The following is a 10983-nucleotide window of genomic DNA, read 5'->3' as shown; positions in this document are numbered from 1 at the left end:
ACCCGTGACCATGGCCCTTGGTTTTTATGCACACAACCATACATCTTGTAACTTTACAGGATGGTTAGTTAAGACTAAATTAGGTAAAATAAAAATAATAATAATTGAATAAAAATGTTTCACGGGTCACACGAGCAGCTTGTGGGTAATGTAAATCGACAGTGTAACGTGAACTGCACATTACCCCAAGTGATTTACAACTTATAATGGTGCAAATAGTATTTACACACGGTTCAAAGGGCAATAAAACAAAAACATTTAATTATAAATAGATGTATACTGTTACGAGCTTAAAGCTGCTTAGGATAAACAGATGTAGTTTCATGTTACAATTTGATGTCATTCTAGAAAGAAAAAAGGTTAATTTAGATTTATTTTGATTTTTTTTTTTTTGTGGTTATGAGGTCGGTGAAATTGACCAAACCCATACAGAGATAGGATAGAGAAAATAACAGATAAAATATAAAGTTTTACTGAAAATAAAAATAAAAAAAAAACGTTTGAAATGTATGTAGGAGGTTTTAGAGATTACACAAAGCAAATTTGAGATGAAGTATTTTTAATCTTAACATGAAATCACTTTGCATACATCCTATTCAAAATAAATACTCAATATATTCATGAACAAGTCTTTTTTTAGTTTATTAAAAATACTTCACTAAACGTATGATTTTTTTGTATGTGAAAGACTGTCAAATTTTGTGAAGATATACACACTATATTGAAAGTTAGAAGTATTAAATCTATAGACTTTAAACAAGTACAAAGAGGTCACGTGGTCAATCAAATTGACCATGCCTGTGTAGAGAGTTAAACTTAAATCCCTTTGTTGTTGGACTGATATTCTGACATTTGATCAATCAAAATGTGGTACTTACTGATTTATAATCTAAATTACAATACTCTCAATAGCCATATGTAAAATATTCATTACAGCAGTCAATGTTCTGAACAGTACTAGAAAATAGTATCCATAACAGAAACTTTCAAACAATAGCTTACTAATCTTACTATAATAGATATTGCATGTATATATGTATCTATCTGTGTATGTGACTGAAATAATAAATACCATCTATTGAATGGTACCACAAACAAAAATCCATAATAAAAACCCGCTTTGGGTATTCAAGATTCAGACAATTTGAAAAATAACTGTGGTACGTGCAACAACCATTTCTTTATCACAGAACACAATTTTAAATGAAAGTACTCTCCTCACAACAAGAATACAACTTTCACTAGAACTGTATGTGAGGGTTTCATTTTATCTTTATTAACGTAATTTTGAAAAACTGTACCACTTTTAATATATAAAAACATTACAGTTTATATCAGCACAATCCATACCCTTTTCCCATGCAGTACTTCCCAGAAAATTCGGTTTTTAGAAATTTTCACTTTTTCTCAATTTTTTTTTCAAAGAGGTGTCAATACCACAATTAGTAATTAGTAGTAAAAACAGTTGCCCATAGGGCAGCATTTCTACTAGTAATAATAATAAAATGAGCAACAGTAAGTAACAAATTATGTTCATACAATTATACAGTAAGGAAGTACCTGTAGTTAAAAACCACTGGTCTCGTATTTTATTGTCAGGCACTGTAAAAAATGGAACTTTATCTATATTTAACAGTTTCCCGGTGTTTTATTAAAAAATTGACACTGTTTCAATACATACCGATCTGACAGTAGATTTAATAAAGTCTTTTTTCTCACTGAGGTCAAACTCTGGATATTCATCCGACACCTAGAAGAAAAGACACAACAACCAGCTTTGAAATTTTACACCAGAGTCAAGATTTATTTTAAAAAGTTTTATAATATGTAAGACAGGATACAACAATAATCTTTGAAATTATACTTCAGGATGAAGATATATTTAAATCTGTTTTATAATAAAGAAGACAGAATAAAACAATCAACTCTGAAATTACACATCAGGGTCGACATTTATATAAACCTGTTGTATAATATGTAAGACAGGATACAACAATAAGCTTTGAAATTACACATCAGGGTCAACATTTATATAAACCTGTTTTATAATATGTAAGACAGGATACAACAATAATCTTTGAAATTATACTTCAGGGTTGACATTTATTTAACCATATCTACTCAGCCGTCAGTTACCGCGCATGTCATTAGGTTTTAGTTGCTTACATTCAAAATTTTACTACAATACTTTTGTTTATGTTATAACAATTAGTAATAATCCATATTTTAATAGCATACAAGTTTTAAGGTCTTAATTTTATAAGGAAATATTTTTAAAAATTCTGAATTTCCCTTAATGTGACAAAGGTGATATTTTCTGTAGGCATACCATCGTCTCTATTTTATTCACCACCCCTCTAGTAGGCCTGAAATTTAATGTAAATTACTCACTATAAAAATCGTCATTGCTCAGACAAACCATAATTTATATAGTCTTCAATTTTGTTTGGTTACAGAGCTACCAAGTAGAAAATCAGACCCTTCTTGCTACACCCACCTGTCACATCTTTCAGGATTTGTTGATAGTTCTCACTTACGTTTCATTCTATATTATGTATAATTAATAGAAAGCCAAGGTTTTCATCTATCAAATGACATGCTTTTTGCATGTTGTTATTCTGTGTTCTTTGGTTCATTACTTAATTAAACAAAAATTATTTAGTGTATTACTATCATCAGTATAAGAAAAAGTAGGGTTAAGTGTCATTGACAGTGAAAAAAGAAAACTCGGGTAAGTATTTTATTTCTTGGTTTTCAAGTTTATTGTCCAAAATGCAAGTAAAATGTAAAAATATGATCTCTTTAGGTTAGTTAACTCTTTCAACACAGGCTCAGCCCCTGGGACTGATCTCTTAATCATTTTGTTCTTGTTATAGTTTTCATGCTATAACTTTTAAAATAATAAGTGAATGTTAACAAAATTTGGCAGATTATCAGTAAGCATTACAATGCTTTCATATGCAAAATATAAATTTTTTAAATTAAGACTTCAGGTTTGTAAAGCAATGTTGTTCTCATGCCTTTCTTCTTCTTCTCACATGTGAAGACATTTATTACAGTATATGGTTAAGAGCCAATCCAATAAACATTGCAAGTGTTTGAATATTGGTCATCCTTCTATGATGTTTGGAATTTAGCAGTATACCATACAGGCATACAAAGATAACTGCCTGCTTTATCAAGTTCCTGTAAAAAGAACAAGGCTAAAGACACTGCCCTTAATCTGGAATATAGAGGTGCCCGTTATTGCAAGATTTATTTTGGTTACAAATAGTAGAAAAAGAAAGAGACGGAAAAGATCTGGCCTTAACAGCATGTTGCTTGTTAATTGAGATTCTACTGTAGGTATTATTTGTGTTTTAAAATGCATATTTGAAAGGTTTAATGACTTTTTTACATTTAACTTGTTGCAGTTTGCATTGTGAAAGAGTATAAATAAGATGGCATCATTCACACATGCAAGCGTTAGTGAAAGAATCTGCATGAGAGTCACCATATAATAATAAAGCCCCATGGGGACCAGTTGATGTATTAGCATAAATAATAAAATACAAAGAATTGGAAAGAAAAATTAAAAATAAACTAAGTGAAAAGACATGAATTTATGTATATTAATAAAAGAAGTTTCAAAGGACTTATAAAAACAGCTAAAAGGTATGTACATATTTCGATTTCTTAATTTTAAACATTTGTTTACACAAGTGTTAGTGATATAGTATAGAAAATAAAATATAAACATTTATCTTAAAAAAACGTTTGATATTCATTTATGAGGTTCTAGAGATTATGCAAATGAAATGTGAAAACTGTAAGCTAATAAATAGTATTTTTATACTCAAAATGAAACTCACCTTGCATGTTAACTATTCATAGTCCAAGTGCAAATAACAACATTAACCCTATCACGACGGGTCACAAGTGAAAGGCCATATCATCTTGTTTGTTGACTCGCATTCAAATTTTTATTGAACTACTATTTCATGAATTTATGTAGATTATTATTCAAATTTTTGTACTAAACATTACTCAATTCCTTAATTCAAAAGTAAATATTAAAAAACAGATATAAACATCGATTTTTGTGTGTGTCACGTATTATGTTTAATGCAGTGGCCCCAACCCACATCTTTCCATTTTTGGAAATGCTCCCTTATATACACTTACTTCTATATATGATATGAATAACCAATCAGAAGCTCAGAATGTCCCCCTAGTGGTTTTCTCAGCTATTTTGATGTGCTATTATTGTGTTAATCTTGTTCTTTTCACACAAGATTGTAAATGATTAGTGAGTCTTTAGTGAGCTCAAAATTTCATATTTCTGTAGACCCAAATACAGTTTAGTTACTATATTTGATAAATTATAGTGGAATTCTATGGTATCAATGTAGTAATTTATGATTTTTTTTGGTTAATTAAAATGTATATATAAAACAAAAAAAATTTTCTTTTCATATCCTCCACGTGGGAAACTACATAAGGTTTACAACCTGCTTCAAGCAGCGAACGAGTACGAAGGTCGTGACTAGAAGATATAATTGTTTGCTTTACTTCTTTATTTACTGTTCATGTTTTAAGAAAAACAAGTTTAAGAACTTATTTGTAAATAATGTTAATGTATATACATATGTATAATAATTGAAATGTGACTGTATTTTACAAAATAAGTCCACTAAAACATGGGCAAGACAGATCATTTTGTAAAGACTAAATGTCAGTCTTATATTATTGGATAAGGTATCACAAGTGGATGTGCGTCACTGTAACTTCCATATTATTAGTCAGGCATGACTGGAAGGTCAATATAATAAAAATATATAAATGTAAAATGTTATGAGATTTAAGCAATTTAGACTAAACATTTGTGTTTTCATGTTATAATCTGTAGTCATTCTAGGATGAAAAAAACATAACTCAAATTCATTTCCTAATTTTTTTATGGTGGTTACGAGGATGGTCAAATTGACAGACCTCATATAATTAGGGTAAAGAAAATAACAGTAAATAACAAACGTTTGAAATGTATTTAGGAGGTTTTAGAGGTTACAAAAATAATATACAAGATATTTGGGATGAACAATAGTTTTTTAGTTATAAAATGAAATTCACTTTGCACTTGAACTGGTAATGAAACAGACTTGATATTTTCACAAACAAATCTATAATAAAAACACTTCATTAAAAATCTGATTTTTTGTGAAAGAAAGACTTGTAATCTTTACCAAAAGTGTACCAAATTTTGTGAAGATACACTTGGTGCATTAAAGGTTGTATAGTATAAATACTTAACTCGTGTATATTATACTGAGCCCATCGTGAAAGGGTTAAATAACAAACTTTTTATTATAAATAGTAGAAAAAATCCAAATTAAATATTTTATTTTTGTCAAATTACATACTTTTAGGAATATTTTGGTCAAATTTCAAATAAATTCATTCACTAGTTTTATTTTTGGAATAAAATATAATGATAGAGGTCTTGGCAATTTGGGGACACCATTACCATAGGGTTATTATCAATGTATATGTATAAATTCTGCATCAAAACATATTTAATAAATCAAGTTTTAAGTTAACTTTAAAATGAAATATTTAAATAAATTCTCAAGCTCCCTTTGTATATTTGTTCACTTTGACTTGAAAGTTGCTATCACCAAGTTCAGATTGAGTAGCTAAGGGAATTATTTTAATGCACTTATGTCTTAGTTAGAAAGTCAGTTAAATTATAATAGTTACAGGACATTGTTTGTTTTATAGGTGTTATTATGTTGTCTTCTTAAGTGCATACCTGAAATAGATAAAAAATTTAATGCACTAATAAAATTACTACAAAAAAGTGGGCTTAGGTTTCATCATCTGGCTGACAGGAAAAAAACAAGAGGCCAAATTTAATATATATATATATTTATTGATTGTTATAAAAGTAACTAAAATGTAAAAATTAGAAAATTAAATAGGATGATAAAAAAAATAATCCCACGGTTATTTTTACTCATTACACCATTCAATATGATAACTTAAGTCACATGTTCACTAAGTGATTTATAGTTTGTATTACAGGATTGTTAGACACAACTGAAAGGGCAATAAAAAATTAAGAAGAAACAGATGTACTGTTACAAGTCTTAAACTATTCAAGGTCTGTATAGAGTTAGGGTAGGAAGAATAACATAAAATTTTACTGAAAAAAAACAAACATGTTTGATATTCATTCAGAAGGTTTTAGAGATTTAAGTAAATGAAATTTAAAAACTGTAAAGTGAATAAAAATATTTTTAATCTTAACATGAAAACCAACTTGCATTTGAACTACTCAACACTCTGACTTCATATATAATTATGGCCAAATCTTTAATAAAAATAATTGAAGAATTTAATTTTTTTTTGTACAAGACTTGTAATAACTACTAAAAGCTCACCAAATTTTGTGAAGACATACACAGCACATTAAAAGTTATAGTATGGATACCTTCATGGTTACCTGGTAGTTATTAGGTTGGCAAAATGACTGAGCCCATATGAAAAAGTAAAAAAAAAAAGTGTTATTAATGTCGTTTACTGAAGTGGTGTTTACCTGCTTTATAACTTTCTTCATTGTGATTTCTTCTAAGTTGGCACCATCCAAAATCTTTTTGATCATCTGTTTAATTTCTGCCTCCTGGTAGTTAACACAAAAATTATAAAACATTCTTGTTAATAATTTCACTAGAACTAATTTTCTTTTGTTCACTTGTTTATTAGAAGGTGTTAGAATTTTCATGGATAAGCACTTTCAGTTTCACCAAAAAAAACAAAAACTAACCATTTGGTTCTTAACATGAAAATATATCTACACATACATGGTTGTGCATTATAACATTCATACACTTGACCAAGAATAAAATTCTAGACATTTTCAAGGACTTTCCAGGACCCAAAAGTTTCTTGATCTTATCACCTGATTTATAAAAAGCACTAGCATTCATTCAAATCTACTAAATTTGTTTTGCAATTAAACAACAAGGAATACATATTAAAAAACACTACCACTAAACTGTAGAAGTCTATGTGCTATATAAAGTGTGTCCAGGAAAAAAAATACATGGTCATATATCTATAATTTCATATCTGTTCCTTACAAAATAAAAAGGATAACAGTACTTAAAATAAACAACACTATTTATAACAGAAGCTGACACAGATAAATGTTTCAGAATTCAACAGTATCTAAAGCAAAATAAAAGAATTAATCATTCCTAAGTAACTGAAATATAGCTATAATAACAGTAATTTAATCAAAACTAAAACAACATAAAAATTAAATGAGTAACAAACAAAATACTGTACATATTAGAAAATGTGCAATTCAAACAAAGACTGTGTGTTGTTCAGTGTTGGCTTTGCAAAAGATATTGAAATTTGATAAGTTCATGTCCTGTTTCTTCACTATGTTGGCATATAGAGGAAACATGGGTTACTCAACTTGTTTTGTGTTTTCATGGAAATTTGCATATGCTCATTGGCTCTAGCTACTAGATGGCATTTGGTTTTGCCAATGTAGGAGGCCTTACAGTCTCTACACGGGTAAATATATATACACACAAGCCAAGAACAAAGAATAATTGGAAGGTCTTTAGTACAGAAGAAATCTTGTATGTGGGATGTGGGTTTAAAAACTAATCTGAAATCAACTTGGGGGTAGTAACAATGAACAGATCATTAAATTTGCCTTTTTAAAGTTAGGCTTTGTTTACCAATGTATGGAAGATAAGAGTATATAGTAAGTTTGGGTGCAGTTGATAGTCTAGGTAGATTAGTGACTTTCTTAGTTAGAAAAGTATTAGTAACTTTTTTGTAATATACGTTGTAGGTAGCCATTACATTTCAAAGTATTTTGTATGAGCGAAATTTCAGTGTTTAAATTAAAGTATTAGGTTGTCAAGAAATTAATGTCGCGTTTTGGAACACTTTCATTAACATCCCTCCAAAAAACATACATTGCGAATAATATTTATACGAACTGCCTAAACGTCACGTTAGTGTAGCCTATATAATGTGTAAAGTTTAGTATACTCTAATCCCTTACAGTAATGGCACACAACAAGACACACATTCAGCATGTGATGCTGTTTGAATACAAGAAGAGAAACAACGCCTCTGTAGCCACAAAGAATATCAAATAAGTTTATGGAAATGTTTTGAACGTTAATATATGTCAACGATGGTTCAGCCAATTTCGTTCAGGTGACTTTAGCCTTAAAAACTGTGATGGCAGGGACCAACATGTTGAAATTGATAATGATGCTCTGAAGATGCTTGTTGAGTCTAACCCAAGGAAACACACTCATGAAATGGCCCTGAAATTGCATGTCTCTCATGAAACAATAAGTAAACAACTAATGAATATGGGAAAACTCCATAAAGAATGTGATTGGTTACCTCACAAACTCTCCGGTGATCATTGTTTCCAACATGTGAACGTTGTTTCATCTATTCTGGTGCCTAATGTGCATGAAGCATTTTTCGACAGAATTGTCACCGGTGATGAAAAATGGATTCTCTATGCAAATATTACATGCCAAAAACAGTGGCTCAGTCATGGACAAAAACCATTTCCGACCCCAAAACCCGAATTCCATCCACAGAAAGTGATGCTTTGAATTTGGTGGGACATCCAAGGAGTAATTCATTTCGAATTCCTCAATCCACAGCGAACTGTCAATGCAGAGATCTATAGTTAGCAACTGGAACATTTAAATCAAGCCCTTCATCAGAAACGCCCTTCACTTGTCAATCGGAAATGTGTTCTTCTTCTCCACGTCAATGCACATCCACATGTGGCATATTTGACACAACAAAAGATTATGGAGTTGTGTCGGGAAGTTCTCCTCCGCCCACCATATTCTCCAGATATGGCACCATTTTTCAATCGCTGCATCACCATCTTAATGGGACAACGTATGAAAATGTAGAAGGTGCTAAAGAGGACATCTACATGTTTCTTCTTTCAAAGCCAAGTGATTTCTTTAATCAGGGCATTAACAACCTGATTGTAAGATGGAAAAGCATCATCGACAAGAATGAAGACTATTTCATTTAATAAATGCTGTGTTTTGATACATAAATTGTTCAGGATTTTTCATCTAAAAAAAGTGACTTTAATTTATTGACGACCTAATACATAGTACACAAGTTATAAACTCTGTTTAGTGTAAATCCACCCTAGCTAAAAGTGACATTAATTTCTTGACGACCTAATACATAGTACGTAAACTCTGTTTAGTGTAAATCCACCGTAGCTAAAAGTGACATTAATTTCTTGACGACCTAATACATAGTACATAAACTCTGTTTAGTGTAAATCCACCCTAGCTAAAAGTGACATTAATTTCTTGACGACCTAATACATAGAACACAAGTTATAAACTCTGTTTAGTGTAAATCCACCCTAGCTAAACTCTTAATTTCTCTCTTCCACCACGTAAACCGAATTTTACATTTTAAATGAAGAGCAAAAGTTATGTCTTTAAGTAAGCAGTTTTTTTGCAGTTGTTATAGGCTATTAGAGGTTCTTTGAGTGATACAACGTTTACAGTTTAAGCTTTTGAACACCAAGTTTTACACATTTGTTGGAAGGCCTGAACACAGCAACTTAGTGATACAAGCATCACTTTGCTAAAGCTCAAAGTAACATCATTATCTTCTCCACAAAATAACAACTGATGAAATGAATGACAAAACTAATCTGTTTTCCCACAGCCAACAATTTATCTTGGTTATCTAAGATTACTGCTTACCTGGAGAGTCCAAAAGTTTCCACACACAAAAAGCCTTTTGATTCATGAAATGCAGTTACATCATTTCAAAGCTGATAACTACCTCGACATCATGGTTAAGATAATAACTGTACTGCATGTATTGCAGCAAATTTAATAACATAACAGTAAGCACATGTTCAATCAGTATATATCCAACACTGTTGATAGAGATGTCCAACAGTGTTGAACACACATGAAAAACAAGCTCTGTTGGTCAACTCTCAATGTGTTATATATCACTGCAACACAGGCAGTAAATATATAGTTGAAAAAGTAGCTATAACAATGTGGTAAAATATAGTTGATGTTGAATTATGATACACAAGATTTAAAACTGGACTAATATAGAAATGTTTTATTTATTATAAAATCTGCAGATGAAAATATTTTGATCAGAATATTTTAGTTTTCTAGGACATTTAACTGCATCATCATTTTTTAAATTCTTCCCAAGTTTCCCAGACCTATTAGCAAACTGTTCCTATACAAAGAAAAGATACCCACAAATATAAAGTTGTGTTACTTTTTTCCCTGAAAAAATGGTTCAAGATATTTCTGGTTCCCCACTTTTAGCCCCTGAACCCCCCCCCCAAACACATCTAGCTATGTCTTGCATTCTTAGCCCCTAAAAAAAAACACCCACACACACCCAGCTATGTGCTTGTATTCTTAACCCCTGAAAAAAAACAAAATAAAAAAAACATCTAGCTATGTGCTTGTATTCTTAAACCCTGAAAAAAAAACATCTAGCTATGTGCTTGCATTCTTAGCCCCTGACAACAACAAAAACATATATAATACTATGTGCTTGTCCTCTATGTGCCCATTACAGTTCCTTTTTTAACATGCGACAAGATACCTAACTGTTTAATTTGATGCCACATTAACCCCTGCCTGATCTGTTGAATAGAAGCATTTTTATGTTAAACATCCAAAGAAAGTTATTACTACTTTTAAAAATAGAACACCAAATCTGAATGAAACCATGACCACCAATTATGAAAAGTAGCAGGAACAAATCAGTAACTTACTGTTGGTGGCTTCTTTGCTTTTTTTACCAGTGGCTCATCATCAGAACTTTCATCTTCAGAAGAAGCATCAGCTGTAATATATAGAAACAATAGAGAAACTTCTACCAGCATATTCACCAGCTGTAATATATAGAAACAATAGAGAAACTTCTACC

The 10983-nt window shown here is 30.6% G+C and overlaps 1 protein-coding gene across 1 annotated transcript in view; it reads right to left on the bottom strand.

Annotated features, from left to right (window-relative positions):
* The window catches only part of LOC106472197 (protein DEK-like), a 53398-nt gene that overhangs the window by 3443 nt on the left and 38972 nt on the right, over window positions 1–10983 (bottom strand). The window contains exons 9-11 of the mRNA XM_013932824.2: window positions 10829–10899; window positions 6575–6658; window positions 1682–1750 (exon numbers count right to left, since the gene is read on the bottom strand). Coding sequence (XP_013788278.1) covers window positions 1682–1750; window positions 6575–6658; window positions 10829–10899 — 224 coding nt within the window. The remainder of the gene's footprint in view (window positions 1–1681; window positions 1751–6574; window positions 6659–10828; window positions 10900–10983) is intronic.

This window comes from Limulus polyphemus, unplaced genomic scaffold (genome assembly GCF_000517525.1).
Source record: "Limulus polyphemus unplaced genomic scaffold, Limulus_polyphemus-2.1.2 Scaffold5152, whole genome shotgun sequence".
Classification (NCBI taxonomy): Eukaryota; Metazoa; Arthropoda; class Merostomata; order Xiphosura; family Limulidae; genus Limulus; species Limulus polyphemus.
This window is presented reverse-complemented; position numbering and strand designations above follow the sequence as displayed.